General features: G+C 40.1%; 1 protein-coding gene across 1 annotated transcript; it reads right to left on the bottom strand.

Annotated features, from left to right (window-relative positions):
- Nucleotides 1-10,002: 10,002 nt before the first annotated feature.
- scarb2a (scavenger receptor class B, member 2a) lies at nt 10,003-21,768 on the bottom strand. The gene is made up of 13 exons (XM_070904363.1): nt 21,581-21,768; nt 16,949-17,106; nt 16,583-16,730; nt 16,088-16,282; nt 15,405-15,496; nt 14,677-14,796; nt 14,065-14,243; nt 12,575-12,693; nt 11,775-11,848; nt 11,589-11,640; nt 11,343-11,495; nt 10,473-10,520; nt 10,003-10,134 (listed from the first exon to the last, which is right to left on the bottom strand). Exons 1-13 carry the CDS (start codon nt 21,701-21,703, stop codon nt 10,003-10,005), a joined length of 1,593 nt encoding a protein of 530 aa, XP_070760464.1. The 5' UTR covers nt 21,704-21,768.
- Between the last annotated feature and the right edge of the window lie 1,198 nt (nt 21,769-22,966).

Below are 22,966 nucleotides of genomic sequence, written 5' to 3'. Positions count from 1 at the left end.
GGAAATACGCTTATTTGTTTTCTTGCTGAGAATTAGACGAGAAGATTAATACCATTCTCATGTATGTTCAATATGAAGCTGGAGCCAGGAGACAGTTAGCATAAAGACTGGAAACAGCTAGCCAAAATCCGACTACCAGCACCTCTAAAGCTCACTAATTAGCACGTTATATTTTATTATTTGTTTCATCTGTGCAAATTCTGGTTTTAGAGATGTCTTTAGGCAGATTGTTTTTACTTTGGACAGAGCCAGGCTAGCAGTTTCCCCCTGTTTCCAGTCGTTATGCTAAGCTAAGCTAAGCTAACCTAACCAGCAGCTGGCTGTAGCTTCATATTTCCACTACAAACACGAGAGTGGTATCAATCTTCTCATCTAACTCTCGGCAAGATAGCGAATAACAACCAAAATGTACAACTATCCCTTTACCTTTTTTTTTTCAATGTTCCCACATTGTTTAATTTTGTTTAACTCAACCAAAAGAGACATGAAGAAATCAGCGTGTGCGTGTGTAAAATTTTGTTGTATGTAAAATGTAAATTTTATTGTATGTTTTTTTTTTTTTTTTAGCATGTTGACCATATAAAAAACGTTTCCTGTAAATACATCTCACAGTCACATTTGTAGCATGTATTTATGTGTGTGTCTGTCTTTGAGGTGAGTGATGTTTAATTAACAATATAAAGAACCATAACTGATCCAAAAGGGGTATATTGGGGAAAATATTACTTATATAATGTAATATAATTTCCCAGAAGGCCTTTAGAGAATCTCTAATACCGGGAACACAGAGCATTTATCTTCAAACCCTTATATGTACCCAATATTTCCTATAAATTCAAAGTTACATTATATATGTATATATGGCCGACACACTGACAAAGAAGAGGATGAACTTATTTTGTATGGAAAAAATCACTGTGTTTTTGTATTAAGACCATCTTCAGCACAACTATCATGTGACTTCAGTCAGTAACGTCTACAGTTCCCCATAAGTTAATATAACTAATGTAACTCAGAGACCTGATCATTAAAAATAATTTAATGGCATTTAATTTGTTGCTTCTTTTGGACACACATGATTTTGTTAAGGATATCTTTGAATTCTTTTTTTATTCCTTAAATTATTTCAGTTTACACATCAAACACAACATCAAAATGTCACACAATAATATAGGGCTGCAACAATTATTTTCATTATCGATTAAGCTGCTAATTATTTTCTCAACTAATCAATTCATAATTTTGTCAATGTTAAGTTTCTTATCTACTATAAGATCTACTATCTAAATCTACTATCATTCATGACAAAGAAAAGCATGAAATAATCTCTTGGTTAAGAAGCTGAATGTTTGACAGTTCTTGATAAAATACTTAAATGATTAATTGGTTATTAAAGCGGTTGCAGATTCAGTGATCAACTAATTCATCTTTATCATTAATCGACTAATTGTTTAAGCGCTACAATAATATGTAACCATATAACTATGCTTAAAACATCTCATATCAAATTATTAACAGTATTATGTTGTTTATTTATTATCCTTCCTGGGCAGTCAGGTTGGTTTCCAGAATCACCAGCAGGGGGCACAAAAGACCAACTTGTTGACCAACTGAACATGTCTGACAGTCAACCAGGAGGAGCCATTGTCATTTTAAAAGATAATCATAATCAACAGGAATTGGCTAAGAGTGTTAGTTGTTAAGGATGAATACAAAAGAGCAAACAAACGGGCTAACTGGGATTTCTGAAGGCACTTCAACAATCTGAATTTGAGCTGCTGCAACAGATAATGGAAATTCTTGAGGTTTTAACAGCATTATCTCCCAGAGCTTATGTGGTTGGGACAGTAGTTTTCCTTTCAAACGATAACCTTTCAAGGGGGCGGATATTAAAACAGGCCCGGAGCTGCCTGCAGTTTAAACAAGGTTGGATTAAAAAAACATTGCATAGGTCAAAGTTTACACACACGCTCATTGTTTACCTGGAGAGGAGAGTTTGTCCCAGAAGTCAATTAGTTTTGTGGGCAAGTCCTGCCTCGACAGGACATCTGAGATTAGTCATGTTTCCTGCAGTTTATTGCTTTGTGGAGTTCCATTCAGTGGTGGAGGAAGCATTCAGATCCATTACTTAAGTAAGAGTATTTACTGTAAAAATACTCACTGTTACAAGTAAAAGTCCATTTTCAATGGCTGTAGCTTCATATTTACTGCACACTCATAAGAGTGGTATCAATCTTCTCGCCTAACTCTCCGCAAGAAAGCCAACAAGTGTATTTCCCAAAATGTGAAAGTATTTCTTGAATCTCATCAACACTCAGAACGTGTGAAAACAAACCCCAGTGTGTTTCCCCAGAGATGGAGGCCGGCGTGCCGCCGCCTGCTGCTTTTCACATCCAGCCACCACCACCAACCCCCAACATAGAGACTCGCACACTGGTGACAAGCGGGACAAAAGAAGAAGGCAGTTAGACCTATTTTTCCAGTATGTCGGAGGAGGGGAGCATCTATTGTCCACTGTCTGCAGGTGGTATTACAGTTGTAAAGCTGCTGGAGCCCTAACGACGACATCTGAATGAAAGATTCTCAGTCAACTGGAGCATCTCAGAGCAGTGATAGATTAGTCATCGACTGAAGGCCTAACTGCACTTTTAAGTAGCATTAAAGTGCTTCGAAGGGAATAATGAGTCTATCAGATGCTGTTAGATATTATTAATTTGTGGAGCTAAGTGTGTCTGCGTGTGTTTTTGGCACCTGACTGCTAGGACATGTAGAGCATATGTATTAACCCTAATATGACAATATTTCCTATAAATTTGACATTATGCAAAAAGTAAGGCCTGTGAACTAACAAAGAACAAGAGGAGGCTCTTCAGATGAAAAAATGATTAATTTGAAATTTTGAAATAGATTCGAAATGTGACAAAGAATGAAAAAATGTGCAATAAGTGACTGTTTACATCATTAGACCATCTTCAGCTACCGTTGGAGACGGTTTATTTTGAGAGTTTGTATATTCCGAAAGATTTGCTTGCTGATTTGTTTCCAAGAAAGAAATACATAATTTTGTTCTCATAATAGTGGAAATAGATGTTATTATAGATAGGATTTAGTTTATTGTGCTATACGAGCAGTTGTTTCCCTGAAAGAATTCAATTTAAACCCAAATATAATATACAAATGTTCATTTATTGTGAAAACTTCCTCATAGGTTGTGCTTCCGTGTAGACAAATTTCACATTTTGTTTTTGTACGCTCACTAAAAGACTGCAGGTTACACAAGCAATTAGAGCAATTAGTCTACAGTTTTTTTTAGCTATAATTTAACCCAAATAACATGGATCTTTCCAGGAAATGCCCCAGGAAATCATAAAGAAATTGCTTAAACTGTCAAAAGAAATCATTACCACTCAAACAACCATCAATCAGGAGACAGGTAAAGGCAGAAAGTGCCTTACATGAACCCACCAAGTATTTGGGTTTAGTCAAATGGCGTCCAGGGGTGCACCTTCAAATAAATCATCTGTTCCTTAGTGTTTGACAGCATCACATATAGACCTGAAACGATTAGTCAACTAATCTGCAATCGATTTATCATTTAAATAGTGAAAAAATGCCAAGCATTCTCTGGTTTCAGCTTCTCAAATGAGAGGATGTGCTACCTTTATTTTGGGGTTTTGGATGTGAAGACGTTCCTTTGGGCTCCGGGAAGTTGTGATGGGCATTTTCATAGACTAATAAAAAGAAATAACCAGCAGATTAATCAATTAGAATCGTTAGTTACAGGCCATGTCATATAAAAAAGGGGTTGCCAACTTGGGGGTCGGGACACCCCCGAAGGGTCACGAGATAAACCTCAGGGGTCCTGAGTTGATGGACAAGATGGGAGAGAAGAAAAAAAACTTTCTGCTACACAGATTGTGCTTCTTTTTCACTAAACTTTACTTTCTTTATGGTGAAATACTGGATAGTTTCACCTCTTCAGGCCTCTAAAAACTATTCCCAAGAAATAGTTTGTTGTTTAAAGTTTAGTGGGCATGAACGCTGCTTGTCCACACATCATTTGTGTTGTTTGTTATTGATTGTAAGTGAGTCTGTGAGGTTGATAATACGTTTTTGTATTTTTAATAATGTACAACGTCATGCATAGACTTAAAATGAAAAAGGCACAAAAACGAGTTGGGATAAAATGTGAATAATGCGATAACATGTAAATAGACTGTATTACAGTTTCATTTTTTGTGTGTATAAAAAGTGGAAGAATATTTATTTCAACCTTGAACTGTTCTACAGTAATATTTTGAATGATTATCATTACATATTTGTAAATGTTTGAAGGTTCGTGAGTCTTTTTTTCTTGTTTGGGTTCCTGGCAGCTTGTTAAATTGACAAAATGATGAGTCAGACTTGCATGACAAGTAAGGACAGAGGGGCAGATTTGATTGCTAAACAAAGACAAAGATAAATGCAAAAAAACAACCAACACGAAGCTGGACTCCAGAGGATACAAAGGAACAGTTGCCTGAGATTGAACTGAGCAATCAGCAGGGGAGAGTCGCAGTGTCAGCACTCTACTGAAGGTCGATCAAGTCCCCAAAAAAGTGATTAATATATTCTTAATGGAAAGACTGAGGGAGAAAGTGCGTACGTGCTGACGCCTGCAGACCCTGAAAACATCATCCCAAGGGCAGAAACATATGATGTGGGTTCTCAGAAGAGTTCAGACGAGGAGAACGTAACTTCCCCGAGGCCACAAGTTAGAGTAACGCTCACAAGGCAGCCGCTATGTACACATGTAACGCCCTTGTGGATTTTCCTCTGTTAGAGCTGGAGATGAGTGACAGAAACGTGTGACCTCCTCTACCCCCTAAAAACCTGCCCGAGCTTGCTGCAGTTCAGCTGCAGGTTTCACATGTGAAGGTTTGAAAAGAGGGAGGAAAGGGTTAGGCAGCCTTTTCGTTTCACGTATCTCGAAGGTTTTCCCTGAATTCATTGAATGTTTAAGCAAAAAGTGAGTCTAGAAAAAGTCCTTGATCTTTAATCTTTGTCTGTTTGTCCAGTTACTCACAGGAAAAAGAAATGTATCAACAGCAGCAAGGCCCATTATTGAATGCTCTTGTTATATTTATAAAGGAATTTCTTCTCCAAAACCATGTCATGGTTGTATTTAATGCAGTGTTGGAAGAAGTATTCAGATCCTTAAAAGCAAAATGTACTTGAAATATTGAAAGTCAAGGTAAACATAAAATGTTTTGTTTCATTATCTGAAAAGTAACAAGTAACTGAATTTGTCAAATAAAAGTAGTGGAGTAAAAAGAACAATATTTTCCTCAGAGTAGAAGTATAAAATCACATAAAGTTGAAATACTCATATTTGTACTTAAGTACAGCGCTTGAGTAAATGTATCCACCACTGGTATTTCTCTAGTTACTCACAGAATAACTTCATCTAATAATTTTGGCCCACTAATGAATACTAGTTTCATTTCATTTCCAAAAAGATGTCAAGACTGTATCAGGACTAACTTATTCCACATGTGTGGAAGCAAGAAAAGGCCATAACAATATGTTGTGACATTTAACCACTACTGAATACATAATGTGGGAATTTAAAGCAGTAGTTCAACATTTGGGAAAACACTTTCTTTCAGAGAGTTGAGAAGATCAACACCACTCTCATGTTTGTACAGTGATGTAGCTACCAGGAGCAGCCAGTTAGCATAGCTTAGCATAAAGACTGGAAACAAGAGGAAACAGCTAGCCTGCCTCTTTCCAAAGGTAAAAACATCCACCTGTCAGCACCTCTAAGGCTCACAAATTAACACATTATATCTTGTTTGTTTACTCTGTACAAGAACTGAAGAACAGAAACTTTGTGGCATCTTGAATTTAGAAATAGTTTGTTAAAAATGCTTTAAGTGTTTTTAAAACCATACAACTGCAAGTAATATACTTTCAGTGCAATAAATTCAGCTGTATTTAATTTTCAACAAAAAGTATATAGATTAAATTCCACAATAAAGAGTTGAGTTGCTTATTACTTACACCTATATATACACACACTTAATGTATCAGATTCCTCTGGATCATCAGTTTTATTACCACAAATGTATTTTAGACAGTTATACATAAGACAGCAGACAACCATATGATCTTTGCACTTGACTGCAACTTTTATTTTTTTGCAAATACACTATAAATGTTTACAAAAGCACTGTAGAAACATCTGTGCAGTGTAAATTATCAAAACTAAAAATGGATATTACTTTGAATTAATTTTGCACCTAACATGACAAGCGGGATTGTCATTTTCAGCAGCAAAACAAATTAGTATATCTCAAGAGGAAACGTCTGTTAGTGACTTCAGAACATCGACATGGGGAGATGCGGTCGTTACACCAAAGAGCAAATTAAGGAGAAAAATAACAAAGGATGGTATGGCACTAGTGCTCATCCCTGAAGGAGGGCTTCATTCATCTAGATAGGTTACACAGCATCAATGCTTTACTCAGTCATCAAGATAATCAGCCTTTAAGTGAAATCACTCCAGTTTGACAGAAATGGCGCACTGGCTCCACAAACACAAGTTCTCGTACTCGCCCAACAAAAACAACCTTAAACCATTCAAGAACACTCTTTACAGACATATTACAGAGCTACCAGTGTGACATACTGGTCCATCTTTTACACTTTTTTGTATTTTCAGTGTGAAAAAAAATGAAATGTGCTGAATATTACAAAACAAAGACTATTTGACGCTACAGAAAAAAGGAAATACTTTTACACAAGTGAAACTAACAAAAAAAAAAATCACATTCTGAAAAAACAAAATAAGATACATAAATATTGTGTGGCCCCTTACAAAACATCCACAATTTATTTCACACAATTCTGTATTGCTTTGTCTTACATAATACTGAGATCTGCTCACGAGGAGCACCGATTACTTTTGTTTGCTCTTGCACAGGGTGACAAAAAAAAAAAAAAAACAAAACAAAAAAAAACTACCAACTTGTGAAATATCAGTTTTCTTGCCTTGATGTAAAAAAGGCACAAACACACATCCGTTCACGCTCATACAACACTGCTGCGAATACTTCACATTAGTGGTGGCACGATTTGCAAAAAAAAAAAAAAGTAGGCGGTGGTTTTGTGGCACGGCCGTTATCGGAGAGTAAACACGGCGCTGGGGCAGATCTATGTGGGTTATCTTTGGTCAAGCAGGGACGAGCCAATGGGCTTGAAAGATTGGACTCAAAGGTCAGTGTAGTAGAAGTCAGACAGTGGAGGAGTGATGCTCAGGGGTGTGTTTGAACAGACGCTGTACAAGCAACACACACACACACACACAGGACTCTCGGGATTAAGGTTTTTCAGGTTTAAGTCAAGATTTTTTTTTTTAAAAGGTGGATCACGACAGACTGCGAGTTTGCACAAGGCGGTGGCTGCTTGCATGTAGGTGGAATAAAAAGGCCTTTAGTGAACTGATTTAAAAGGAGTACTTTCAAACTTCTTCTAAAAAGGACTCTCCACCGACCACAGTGTTATTAATCCCAGAATCAGACTTCTGACACCAAATCTTAGATGGTGCTGAACTGGCTCGCCCTTTTTGTGCACCTCCAGCAAAATGTTAAGTTTACTAATCCTATAATAAATCCAAAACATTACATGTGATATGATCAGATCTCTTGCTAACACGAGGAATGAGTGGTTAAGTGTGATAACTTTATAAAAAATGTTGCTAGTGATAACTATAACTGCTAATTCCAGTAAATGGCAGCAAGCTTTGGGCTTTGTATCTTGTGCTCGGGTGTCAAAAGGGTTGGCAACACAGAAAGATCTTCAAGATTTAAGACTTGGAAGAAAAAAAAAGCCTCTGTGGATCAACCTGGAAACCGAAAACGAGCACATTATGGTAAATACTCCATATACAAATACAAGTCCATATGTTATGGCATTTTTTTAGCAGCAATAACAAATACAAAAGTATATCAAAAGAAGACACTCCATGTGCTGAAAAGCAAGTAACACAGAGGCGAGGATGTCTGTTGTTCACTTACAACAACATCCTTCATAACCAATACTAGCGATGACACACCGTTGAAATGTACTGAACATATGGACCACCTGCATTAAAATGATCAGGACAAAACAAAAACAACAAAACAACGAAAGTACACAGGGCACAATTTCCAGGCAAAGTGCAGGGAGTTTTCCACGTTGACAGTATTATGGCCTTAAATTCACTTCCCATTAGCGACTACCACTGGGTTTGAAATGTGACGACAGAAGTGTGGCGGACAGAAAAAACACAACATGAAACGTAAGACAAACAGTGATTCAAGTGCTGTGTGCTGCGTTTTTTTTTTGCCTGAATGCCTACAGCTCCTTGGCAAACTGAATGACTGCACGCGGCGAGTGGTGCACGGGGCTCCCTCAAAACCCAATAATTCCACTTCTTTTTTTTCACGGCACTTGACAGTGTCTTTGACAGATCAGCTGAAAATTATATATATATAGATATATATATATATCTATATATAATAATTGGACAAAAAAAACCTGGTAGCCTTGTGTGAGGACTGGTTTTAGCAATCCAAATTGTGCTTTCTCTAATAAGTAACAGTGTAGACGTGCAGGAGCGGTCGACACCAGAGCAAAATTAGTGTCTTTCAGCACACGTAGAAGGACTGCTTGCTGGATTTGGTTAGAGGTATCTCAATATTTCCCCTTTACATATGTACAATAACAACAAGAGATTTCCAGCTTATTTTGAACAATGTATGAACATAAAGAACATACTGAACCATTGTAAGGCAGAAAGCAGGTTCAAGTCTCCCTTGTAAGTTCTGTGGGTGTTTTTTTTTTTCCTTTTTGTTTTGAATGTGTGATGGAGCCTCAAAAAAGGTACAACTTTATCAAGCTACTGTTGGTAATCCTAACAATTTAACACAGTCATCACGTTAACTAATGATGACTTGGAAATGTAGCTGAGGTCTCTGAATATTTCCAGGTTTTTTTTATTTTTACTAGTGTTCTGGACAAAAAGGTGATGCTGACAAATACGAGGAGAGGGAAGGGGGGGGGGGTCAAAATCACAAGTATTCCAGGTGTCACCGTGTCTGCATCAAGAAAATAGTTGCCCATTGTCCATCAAAACAGGACACTGAAGTGTAAGATAAAGGCGCACACACACTTTCACTAACTGATACTGGAAGTGCGGCGTGTGTGTATGTGTGGGTGCACTAATTCTTAGGGGAAAAAAAAGGCAAAGATGCTATAAATATTTTGGCTCAGTTTTTTCTTCTTCTTTTATAAACAAAAGGATATGCTAAGTTTAGTTTTGTTAGCAAAACCATTTTATCCTCTGAGCTCAAGAGCTCAGAGAGTTTTGTCTTACGGATTCAGTTTTACGGGGGGGCTTTTTAAATGCGTTGCCTTGAAGTTCTTCTCCTCACACAACACTGACGGAGAGGAAAAGAGCAAGAATACGACGGTAACAACACCCACTGTTGTCCAGGTGAATACTGAACACTCCTTTTGAGCCACGTTAGTCGGCAGAATCAGCTCCGAAGATCATGCATCCGTGCACAACAGCGACACCTATGCTACCGTGTTCCCTCAGAAGAATTACGGAAAAAGGCTTGTCCTGGCCGAACCCGTCCAGAGTCCCTTCATCTTTTGGACCAACCAGGACGGAAATGAGGAATAGAGTGTGGGAGTTTGTTGTGTTGCAGTACGGCAGGCAGTGAGGGCCATGCTCAGCAGGTAGAGTAGAGGAGGACAGACAGTCATAAGAGGGCTCAGTGAGAGGAGCAACGTCTTTGTTGACTAAACATTTACTGGGGCTTGTGTCTGACCCCTTTCCCTATCCTCCCCACCCCCCAAACATAAGTGAAAATGAGCCCACTGTGTTTGTAAACCCCCACCCGTGGTAATGTAACACCTATGTGCTGCTCCCTCAGCCCCCTTCCTGAGCTCCACACTTGGGGAGGGGATCCTCGATCAACACTTCTGGGCCTCCACTGGAGACATGGCAATGTAGGAGCCGTTTCTCATCGGCTGATTGGCTGGCGTTTCTGACGGCTCGTCGGGTTTGTCGCTGACCTGAGTGTAGGCCGTGTCGTCCTTCACCGTCTGGACGGGAAGAGTCGGGAGGACAGGGGATGTTAGTACAAAACCATTGAAATGGCAAGACGTCCAAATATTCTTTTATACTTAACAGACATAAAAATGGAAATAAATGTTTTTACTGAAATGTTCACAATGAACCACATCAATCTAAATATGCACCAGTTACGACAACTACCACCATAGAAAACATCAACTTAAAAATGAAGAAACGTATTACACTGTGAGGCGACAACTTAAGAGGAATATCATGTCCCATAAAGATAATTAAAAATGATAATAATCAGAGATGGACAACAAATTAAAAAAGGAGAATAGCAAACAAGGCAAAAATTAAGACTTACAGTAAAAGAATGAAAAGCTTCAGTAAAATCAATACGTTTTACTTCATTCTAAAACAGAAAAGGAAAAAAGGGGGGGTTACAGAAAATTAAAATTAGAACATGGTTAATACAACACTTCTTCACATTGCAATTAAGCATGTCTTTAACATTCTCTCAATGCTAAGTTAGAAGGTCTGTGTCTGTGAAAGGAATACTTTGGGAAATATTCACTTTTATGGCTGAAAATTAGACAAGAAGCGAATATTTCTATGTTTCTAGTCCATATTCTAGTCCATGTTGCAGGCCACTCTCCTGACAGTGAATAACCTGAACTACAATAATCTGAGGGCGGTGAGGCCAGGGTGCAGATCCGATCAACAATCCTGCACTACCAGAGATAAGAGGTGAACATGCACTGGTACATCATTCTCAGGACTATTCTAGTTCAATGCACTTTGCTACTCAATAGTGCTTAGCTAGCTCATTGCTACACTGACCAAAAGGGAGCTAAGATGCTTTCTTCCTGAAGATTCATCGACTGTTAGAAAACATTCAGCAAGAAAAAACAAAAAAAACACCATTTTGATCCAGAATTGTGGAAAAACTGCTCATGCTGACTTTGCTGTGCAGTATTCATGCAGTGTGTGTTAGTTAACATGCATGTAGCTTGGGGTTAAAACCTGGAGCAGCTCAGGAAAATGTTACACCACGCAAAAAAACCCAGTCAAACAAACAAAAACACTGCAGCATTTACTGCGACAAATAGATCACTACTATCAGTCTAAGTCTCATTTACACTGTGAGCTAATGTCAGTGGGTAGCACACACTTTTCAAACCTGTGTGGATTAATACTACACTTTAGTCCACAGCAACAGGGGCAGTGTTCCTACCTTCTTCTGGCGGTTTCGGCAGAACAAGACGACGAGCACCAGCAGCAGGATGATGCCCAGGCCCACAATGAGCACGGGGAAATTTGACACAAGAGTCACAATTAGGAGCATCGTCCTCATCTGGGATGCCGATTCGTCATCAATAGTTGCCGTCTAAGAGTTGAGAGAGAGATAATTATTGATCTGTGGTTCACTCACAGTCATGAGAACAGGTTTGTCTCTGATTGCACTAAATGAAATCCTCACCTCATTGACGAACATGATGGGGAAAATGGTCTCATTGATGAACTTGGTCTTACTGCAGGGCAGAAAGAGAGAGGGGGAATGAGAGGGGGGAGAGGTCTGGTGGACATCTGGCTCAACATGTGGCCAAAATGGGGACAGAGTGTGACAACAGCAAAGTGGGTCAGAGTTCAACAAAGGTCCACTTACGGGAAGCCCTGGACTCTCTTCAGGATGATATTGAGCTGAGCTCTCTTGCAGGCACGAATGGGAACACCAGTGGTCTAAAAAAAAAAAAGGGAAAGGTTTTAGTGAATCTTATTATAGCTCAGAAACTGTTTCTTTTCTTATTTTTTTTCTATAATTCTCATAGAAAAACTACTGTACAATGTGGCTGGATGATTTAATTAACACTTGACATTTAGAAGATTCAATTTGCTTTAATAAATAAACTCCTTCAGTGTGAGAGACTGTGAAAATATACATAGAATTTGGGTGGGTTAGGGTGACAGGGTGGGATTATCGCGACTATTTGTTGCCCTTTTCAATCCAAGAGATTTTTGAATTTCTGTATGTGGCGATCCTTGTTTTTTGTATTTTTTCCCCCTTTTAAATTTTATTTTTTCTCTTTCATGGCAAGTATTGCAAGGATGCTAGAACTATGAATATCATGTAATCCAAGTGTAAATCTACATTATGCAATTGTGAAATCAAATCTATTTATAGTACTGGGACAGCTAAAATCAAAAAGTTGCAATTGAGTCAAGCATTAGCAACTTTAAAATGTATTTGTATTTGTAAATAATTTTCTCTCTAATAATATAAGCTGACCAAAAACATACAGAGGAACCTTCAGTGCAAACAAAAACAAGAGCTGGAACTATAAAACATGATCAAAACAACCAATTCTCATTTAGATTAAGAGTCATAAACCGACAGATCAAGGTTCTTCACAGATTCCTCCACATGGTCCTAATCGGTGTAGTCGGTGTAGTAAATATTCGCCGTACCGGTTGCAGGTCGAGGTACGTCTCGTGTTCCTCCTTGTTGGGGTTGAGCCCTTCAACGGCATTGATGTACTTCGGGTCCGCTTGATAAAAGTGGGGGAAAGACACCACGATGGGGGCGCCTTGAGGGAAGACAAACATGAGTCAGTTACTGTTGGCGTCCTAAGATGTCTCCATCTACACAACAAGGGCTGGAAAAAGGTTAAAGAAGAAACGTGAGATAAGATAAAGGGACTATCTGGTGTCTTGTGAAGATATACAAGTATATCTGTAAGGGGACACAGTAAAGCTGTAGCACTAAACACACCCTGTCTTTAACTTTCCTTTGTAGAAGAAAACTCATAGCTCAACATATTATTTCAGACTACTGAAACAAATCACGGTTTGTTAAACAGATTATTTTCAAATAGCAGACTCCTTATGTCACTGTCCATTGGGCGATTAAATACAAAATTAACTTAATCCAGATAGCAAGAAACACATTAACACTGCTCTTCAGGAATGCCTTTATATTAGAGCGGCAACTAATGATTAATTTCTTGATAATCAATTAACTGTTTAAGTCTTTTAAATACCAGAAAATTGTGAAAAATGTCCCAGTGCCCAGAGGTGACATCTTCAAATGTCTTACATATTAGGGTTATAAACAATAACATATTTTTTCTTTACAGTGGATATTCCTAGACTAAAATTTAAGCAGCTTTGTTTAAGGAATTTTAAAAAATGGTATCGTTTATGTACATTAAGATGGAGCACATTAAAAAAAAGAAGAAAAAAAAAAGACACTGAGAAGATTTGAATGATTTTTTGTGGTTAACCACACATGCAGCTTCAGGATGACACCACTTTCCACATGACGACCGGGCTCGGTCTTGATTGGCTCTCAATAAAGCATCACATAAATCCTTCCAATCAGGCGTGTTTGCATCATATGAGTCAGAAGAGCTGGTGTAGACAGCCAATCAGGTTTTAGAATAGTAAACGGTCCACCAGCACCAACCATTTCTATCCAACACATATACTGATTTTGACAGTGTTGCTGTTGTTATACTAAACTTTACACGTTGGAGAATTACAAAAATAAATAAACTGTGTGTAAGTTATACAAACAGCAGAGTCCTGGGGTTACAGTAGCACATCCTTCAGTGATACTACACTGTCTTCATGTGTCAAGCGTAGTGCAGATTACCTTATCAGAGCAATCACACTCCACTCAATGACCACCATAAAATACTTCAATAGCCTCCACACACAGTCAGCACAGTTAATCATTGAACCGTGTATTGAGTAAAATCTGGCATGCTCAAACAGTGGGAATGTCAGATACCAGGCAGGGGCTGCTGCGTGAAAGGACATTTTTGGGGGGTAGAAATGAGAGGGGGGGGTCTAGTAACCTACCCCCACCCACTTCCCTTTGAGCCCCGTCAGTGTGTCAAAGGGAAGTGGGTGGGGGTAGGTAACTAGGTCAGGCTGGAAGCGGGGCAGTCGCTTACCTTCTCGACAAACGCTGACTTTAAGCACCCCGGTGCCGAGACAGTCTCCGGCTGGTACACAGAAGCCCTCATTAGCGGGGTTGTCTTTGGGGCTCATGAGTACGTCACTAGGGGGTGCGAAGCGGTACGCCTGGATGCCTTTCACCTCCACATCTTTCACATAAGCTAGATGGATAGACCTACGGAAAGAAAACAAGCTCAGTGTCTACTTTGGGGAATCATAAAGTAAGAATTAAGTAACGTCAAGAAGTCTAAATAAAGATCTTAAGAAAAAGAAGCTATTTTTTATTCTTTAATCTTTAAGGCAGTAAGGACTATAAAAGTAAATCGGTGATAATTACTTCTTCCTGTAAAACCATTCCTTAAAGCTTCCCAAGTATGTCCAGGCCACGCTCTTGACTTTCCCACATGTGTTTTGACTTCATCGACAGCCTTATCGAAAGTTGTAATAAACCACAAGCTCAGGTCCTTATCAGTGCATTTATAAGCTTATTGTGTATGACTCAGCCGCAATTTCCTAACTTAAAACGTCACTGGGAGTTCTGGTCTTGGCCCTGCCTGAATGCTTTGACTGTAAACAAATTTTACGACCACACAAGCACACGTGCATACCTGCAGAGATCAGCAGCAAAGATGTAGAGCAACTCGTTCCTGTTTATCAGTGGGTGGAAGACGGCGCCGTCCGTACCGTTTATCATGTTGCTCTGATTGGAAGACCACCACGACATCTCCCTATTGATTAAGAAAGAAACAGGTGATATTAGTGTCAAAATTCGATTGTCAAAATAGTTGCCAATTCATTTTCGACTAATCAATTAGTTGACTAATCGTGTAGCAGAACAGTAAAATGTTATTTATGCATTGATGCATCATCTAATATTGTATATATATATATATATCATTTACAGGGGCCATTTTCCAACAGAATGAGAACTTTTACTTTAAGTACATTTTGCTGATGATATCTCTGCATTTTTACTTAAATACCTCTTTAAATGCAGGACTTTTACTTACAATGGAATATTCTCTAGACTGTTGTATTGGTACTTCTATTTCAGAAAAGGATCTAAATACTTCTGACTTCTGAAAACTACTGGAATCTACCTACACATGCTGATTACATTCAAAGTACAATGTCCAAACACTCATTTTGCAATCCTGTTCTACCTAAAATCAGGGAGCAAAGGCTTTCTCCTCTGGACTTTCCAATGCAAGTTGTATAACAAGGTAAATGGAAATATCATGACAGGGAGGAAGTGGAAGCCATGTGCTGACAAGCATGTCCTATCATCCAGGAAAGCAGGAAAAGACACTGGGAACTGCCTGATACAAGTCTTTACCTCAGGCCGTTCCATGTGTCGATCTTGCCATAATCCAAGTAGTTCTCCTCGCCGGTGTGGAACACAAACTCTCCTTCATGGGTGCCATTTTTCTGTGAAAAACAAGACGAAAACTTTTAGATTTAGGTGGTTTTCACATAAACTGTTCAGAGACCTCAGAGAAAACTACACAGATATTTTAGAGGAGTGTTCTTTACGTTTAGGGCAACTAACTTATTGTCGAGAATAATCTATTAATCATGTCAAATAATGAAATATGACCTATTTTCTACTTCTACATTACGATGTCTTCAAATTGCTTATTTTGTCCAACCAACAGTCCAAATCACATATCATATATGACAAGGAAAAGCATCCAGCTCTCACATTTGAGAGGCTGGAAGCAGTGAATTTTTGACACATTTTGCTTGAAAAATGCTGCACTCAGGATCACGAGGCTGGTGTTGTCACCGCCTGTTCTAAGTTGCAGACGTTGCTCTATTAAACAGGAAGAACAAGCATCTTCCATCAGCATGTGGCCAATCTCACTTCTCTTGCATGGCGTTACCACAGACGCTTTGTCTGTTGTTTTAGTGACCCCTAACAACCAACACGCAAGAGCTTTCTTAAGGTTTTTGCACTAAAATAACATCTGTGCAACTGCAATAACATGAAGCTAGATTCAGGAACACCACCAAGCTCACCTTCCACATCAGCCCAAAATATTCATCCACATCGGGCTTCATGGAGTGGACCTTTGAGAGAAGAGGGTCTTTGAAGCCCCACAGGACCTCGTGGACAGTGTGGGTCATGAACACCTCGATGCCCAGGCTATTCATGTACATGGAAACCAAAGTTCGCACGACGAAGGAGTAGGAGCTCAGCTCGTTCATCACCGCCTGGGGACGAAAGACAATGAGAGTAAAAAAAAACTGTTATAGAATGGAGGGATTGGTAAATGCTGCGTTTAAGTTCCCTTGGCTTGTTTGTCTTGGCCTGATATGACCAATTTTTTATGTTCAAGATATCAAAATGTCACAACAGAACTAAGAACAATGGCTTGGAGTGTGTTAGGGGGAAAATAGCGTGTGTGAGAAAATGAAAACACACGTCAATCAAACAAACTAAAATCTAAAGGACTTGTTTACCTGGCAGCTGCAGGTCATAATAACACACATTATCTTGTAGAGACGTCTTACCACAAACGGGATGTTGACGGTCCGGATGATGTCAACCTCAGGGTCTCCGGCTGACTTCTCAGGCACAAACACAAAAGTCTTGGGGTTCAGGGCGTAAAGCTTGGTGCCGTTCTCCAGGAAAGTTATGTTTTCCCGCGGCCTGTATTCCCTGGTGAGGAAAGGACATTGGTCAATTAGTCCAGATGTCTTTTGTTTTGATTTCACAATGCACTAAAAAATTATGAACCAGATGCAAGAAGGCTTTCCTTAAACAAGACTTTTTGGCTAAAATGATGACCAGTTTCCATCACTTTAAAATTCACACATTTACAGCTGCAGCTCTACTTGCACACACTGTTTGGGCGTAGGTCTTCATATCAAACATACCTGTAAGTATAAGGTCCGATCTGTTTTACAGCTGCCTTCCCGCCTGCCAGGAATACCTCTGGATTGGTCACATTGAAGAAGTAATACTCCATATAAACAGGTGGAGGTGGATTCTTCCATCCCTCAAACATTTGGCTCTTCTCTGTCAAAGTAATTTCCTACAGAGAAAAGGGGAAAACACAAATTCAGATTGAGAACAGCAAAAGTAAAAGAGTGACATCTGCCACAGAACTCTGTGTGGAGTTCGGAAATCTAGCAAAAAGCACTTGGGTTTCTCAATTCTCAGTGCCATCTGAAAGCACACATGGTACTTTTCTGCAAGGGGCTGGTGCCGGGCCAAGACCCCGAAACCCAGAGGGGAGCAGAGAAAAGTCCTTCATAGCTGAAAAAAAGTGTCAGGACTGGCAGAAAAAAAAAACAGTCTCTGACCTCAGCGAGCCTAGGCAAGAATCTGACTGTGGGCTAGTAGTCAGCCCACACAATCCAGCAACATGTTGCAATTATAAAACACGGCATCTCTGCAGCATTAGCCATCAAACTGTGTGCAGGATGTCAGGTGATTTTCTTTGCAGTTAGATTATGCATGCCAAAGCAACCTGAAAAAAAGTAGACTATGGTTTTGGTTTCACAGATTTTCACTGTGATCATGTGGAGAAAAACAAGCCTGGCAATTTAAATCAGTAGCAAGTAACCACATGTGACATAAGGCTTTCTGCCACATGTCTGGACATGAGCAAGAGTAACGTTTAACTAGAACACTGAACTGAATGAAGAAAACAGCCAGTATGTTGACTTAAGGTGTTTGTGAACCAGGAAAATAAAAACAGGCCTATTCCATTCTGTGGGGGTATTTTTTAACTTGGGAAAGGAGAAATGACCCACTTCCTCTTGGGTCTTTTTCATGTTGAGTTCCTGAAAACCCTCTGTCCCCCCTGAGTACAGCGGGGTGCACTTGAGAGGCATATACATTGTCTTCTGCATGCACTTGCTGTTGAGAAAATATGGCTTAAGGTGTGGCTGACACTTCCTGTTTTGGGTTACAACTTCTGACAGTCAAACATGTTTTGCCCTATTTGTCGCAGCATTTCCCCTTTGTCACTTCACAAAAAACAAACCCGTATTAAATCTCAGAGCGGTCAACCAAAATATCTACTTTCATCTTCAGTCTGCATAAAAAAGGCGAGATGGTTCAACTGAGGAGAAACACACTGCAACTACGGAAAAAAGGCTAATTTGACTGAATTGGGCATGTGATTATGAATAATACCCTTAACTCTTATACTTATATTTGGACATATAGCAAAAAAATGATTTGAGCAGTTTAGGGCTTATATCTTAACTGTTTAGTCTGTAAAAATGTCAGAAAATGCTCATCACAGTGTCCCAGAGCCCAGAATGACGTCTTCAAATGTCTTGTTTTGTCCAACACCCAAAGATATAAAACAGAAAAGCAGCAAGTGTTCTCATTGGATAAGACACAACAATTATCAGAACAGTTAATATTCTTTCCTATTGTGTTCAGCCCCATTATGAGCCTGTATTGTTCCTTACATATCTTTTTTTTTTTTTTTTTTTTTTACATTTCTAATTAACAAGAATTACACATGTTGCGTTACCCAATCTCAGACTCAACCCAGGAAACCGTAACAGTGAAAGGGTTGAATAATCAGTTAGGCCGACGTCACAGCTGCGTAACTACTTTCAAAGCCAGAGAAGACTCTCTTAAAAAGGGAACTTGTGGTATTTAAGAAGTGGGATTCTCCTGAGTCTCCATCATTCTGCCTCTTAATTAAGGCCTGAAGTGAAACCAGGTAATGCAATAGAAGCGTATGACCACAGTGAGCAGTCAACACACTATTAGACTTGTATAAAACATTATGTCAAACCAGGAGCAATTACCTAATTTGTTCCCTTAAAAAAAACAGCACGAAACCCTGTGATTGCCAACCTTGAACAAAGGTCTTTCAAAAGGCCTTCATCAAAGTTATATGAACATTATTTATCTCCCAGAAAAACCTTGATCTATCACAAAAAAACCCCAAGTGAGGGACAAAGTGGAGAGGTTTGTCAGTGTTTGAAGGACTCAAAACTAAACATTGACAACAACGTGAACCGGGCCTTAGCCAAACAACTTCAGGCTAAACTTAGGTGTGGCGGGAGAAGATCCTGCTTCCATCAGCACAAGTACATAGTTAAAAACAAGAAAATCCCTTTATCATTTTTCCTCCTGTGATGAAGATCCTGCATTTGAGGTGTGCTTCAATTACACGTTTTGAGCTAAAACATACTGTGTCACCAGCATGACCTTGTTCTTGAACACTTTAAAAAGCTCAATCAGTCATACTACCTTGAACAGTTTCGTCTCCCAAACAGGGCTGAGAGGAGTGGCACGAGTGGGTGTTTCTTTTTTAGTTTCCTTGTCTGAGCAGAACGACTCAGGCCAAGGCTGGAACAACAACAAAAGCACTATAAGATTGCTCCCAGGCAAAAATTGTGCCCTCGGGACTGAGAAGTCTGTCAAATTCCTCACATGGCTTAAACGCTGCCACCCTCCACACCCAGCTCACCAGACATACAGAGTCCATGTCCTGGAGGTAACTTCCACTTGTCCCAAACAACTAGGCTACATCATTATTACGGAGAGCCACATTCGAACATCAGATTAGGTAGATTTTTGGAGTCAGTTCAGCATGTTCGGGGCCGCCTAATTTAATGGGAAGACTGTGGCGAAAGCGGATTAGCTACGCTGTCATTTCATGTAATCGCCAGCCACATCAGAATTTTGTCCCCTGTTGATGAACTTTGACTAAGTCTTTTAATTTGGGTCCCCTGGGATGCTGCCGTCATTCAGAATGAGACACAAATGAGACCCAAACCTAAATTTAACTACGGACGGGGGGGGGGGGGGGGGGGGGGGGGGGGGGGGCATTTCTGATTCTGTCAGTTAGGAAGCTGTTTGAGAGTCCCCCTACTTGGACAAATGGGGTGTTTTCCTGGCTTTTTCCCTCTTCTTAAAAACAGATTATGAGTTGCACAGATGAGCCAACACAGTGATTCATGTCAGTAAAAAGAATGTGAGGTATTTTAAAGAGAGGAGAGCAGTGGTGTGTCTGCAGGGTGGGGTAGGGTGTCAGCTGCCACACCCCATCACCCCTACATACCCTTAAATACAGCAACAAGCAGAAATTCATAATTCAGTCATGAAGACGCATCACTGCACAAGTACACTGGTCAAAACACATTTTATATGTGCAGGTAATTTCTGTGTCACCTTGATCGTTAAATCATTATAAAAAAAACTTACTCACTAAAATAAAGCCTGCAAAGGCTAACTGTTAACTTCCTTATACATCATTTATTTATTCAAGACAGGAAAAGAGCTGATCAAGACTCGATTGATTTGTGAAGCAGTGAAGATTCAAAATAGACCAGTATTGCAGTTTTATAAAAATTCTGCGGGGTTGGGGAGGAGATTCCTGTACACGCTGACTGCATCTGCAGGACCTACACCTCATATTTTCAGACATTTAGCTCTTGAAATACCTTTTAAAAATGTCCATTTATCTGTAATTTAAGACATGAGTATGTGTAAATCAAATTAATGCAGATTTGTCTAGTTTATACAAGTTGGAAGCTTGAATTTTAAGAGAGGTGGATGGCTGCCACTCATCCTCCTCTTATCACACCATGTAAAACTTGCTATAGATCTACCACTGGAAGTCAGGGACTTCCTGACTTGCCTGTCCACTCATCCTGGCTCCCTTCCCCCATTCCTTAAGACCTGCACACCTCCCCCTACCCACCGTGTCCCTGCTGGCTGAGATTTCTACTACTACTACTACCACTACCACTACCACTACCACCAGTAACCCTCCTCAGAATAGACAACCATCATGAAGTCAGTATATCAAGCCTGCATCAACAGAAATATGTCACCGGGTCATGGGCAGAGAGCTGGACAGATTATCCCAATGCTACAGTATCAGCCAAGAGCCAGAACATATCATACCTACACAATACATTATGTCCTTCCATTCAAGTAAAAGCTAATTGAATCATGTGATGATTAAATTGTATAAAGAAATATTAAAAAAGGCATGTCAAAGGAGATAAATGCCATAAAATGGGGTAAGGTCATGATGAACTCACCTCTGAGAGTCACACAATCATTATTCCCCTTGCAGGAGATTACTACCTGCAGCAAAAGCGTACATTATGTCTTTGTGTAATGTTAAAATACTCATGCTGATTACTCATCTGCTTTAATGCAAGCTTGAACAAAAACCCCGAAGCTGCACAACCGTGTAGCCTAATGGGACTTACACGCTGCACAACCTCGGATCATGTGGATTCATGAAGGGAAAATGCTTTGGGTTCATCACGTTGTGCTGAAGGTGCAGAATGAAGCGAAACACACATTACTAATGAAGTAAACAGATACAATTAAGACAATTTACACAAGCACTGGGTGGTCTTGTGACCCCGCATGTACTACCACCGGTGAGATGCTGAATGCGCATGATTGGTAACTGCAGATGAAACATTTAAAAACCCTCAAGTGTGACAGATGGACGAGGTGTGAAAGGAGGGAAACACACCGACACCGTTTGACGTTAACAGGGTACAACTCACCTTTTTTAGCCGGCTGTGTATCATTGTTTGGAAGACTTGAGCCACGACCAGTGCGATCCCCACTATCAGGAGGTGAGCGCACACGATACCGGTGGCGTAAATGGCACACGATCTCCGAGTCATGATGCCGGGCGGATTTGCTGTCCTCTCTGGGGCCGGTAAAACTTCACTGAAGTCGATGATAACCTCCCCGGATACACTTAAGGATAACGAAGGCGATGTGTAGGATCGCGCAACCTCGGTCCGCCTTCTCCTGAGCAGCAGCAGCTGGTTTAAACTTCTCTCTTCGCCGCCCTTCCGGCGAGGCTGCGGGTGAAAATAAAAAAGTATCAAAAATGTTGGCACATCAAAATCCGAGATGACACTTAAATCTAAAGAGAGGGACGACTGAGCTGCTCAGAGGCGTTGGTGAAATGAAACAGCAGCTCTCAGCACGTCGGGACGTAGAAGAAGAGCTGTCCACCTCCTCCCCTTCCTCTACGCATAAATGTACCCGGTCAGGCGAAAAGCGTCGTTGTGGGGCGGCTGCATGGGCGGTGGGTGTGTGTAAAACGAAAGAAAAAAAAAGAAGTGATGGTGCTTTTGCTTACATGGCTGATGTCACACTTTCAAACAATCATATGATAAATATGAAACAATTATATTTTACATTAATTCCCCTTTTTTAAATGCGCCTTTAAGCACCATTTGTTTGGCCTTTTTTGTAGTTTAATAACTTAAGAGCATCATTTTGAGTTTTCTCACTGATGTTTTACTGGTGTGATCATATTTTAAGTTAACGTTACTGGAATGTATGAGTTTGGAATACAACAACAGCAAGACTACCGGGATTATGAGTGAATCAACAGCCGCGTGCTCATAAACATGGACTCGCCGGTGGTAGAAATTCACCTGGCGACTTTTCTAATGAGCCGATTACCGGGAGTGTGTTCATGCACATGTCGACGGGAAATTATTGATCATGATTTTCACTTTCACGTTAAAACTATGACATTTCATCATCTGCTGCGTTCACGACGCACATAGAAAACTGTGAAGCCTGTGGAGATCCGTTACCTTTTATAATGATTCCGCTATCTCACCTCATCGAGTCTCCTTAAATAAGCGCAGCGTGGACATGAATAATGTTCCATTCAAGCGACCAACGATCGTTGACGCGAGCCCTTTGTATGACCAGCTCGAACGCCTATTGGCTACTGCTCTCCCGGACCACCGTCTCGAGACCACCCCCTCAGCGTGCTGATTGGTCAGACGCTGGTGAGTGCGATGTTGAATTTGATCGACTGATTTCGGGGCGGGGCTCCTATAAAGGGGGAACCGACGGCGTGATGGTCTCCGCGGGCAGAAAGTGGATGTTCAGCTGCCGCAACGGAGCCCGCTTAAACC

Source organism: Enoplosus armatus, chromosome 4 (genome assembly GCF_043641665.1).
Source record: "Enoplosus armatus isolate fEnoArm2 chromosome 4, fEnoArm2.hap1, whole genome shotgun sequence".
Taxonomy (NCBI): Eukaryota; Metazoa; Chordata; class Actinopteri; order Centrarchiformes; family Enoplosidae; genus Enoplosus; species Enoplosus armatus.
Note: the sequence above shows the minus strand (reverse complement) of the source record. Positions and strands in the feature narration are given on the sequence as shown.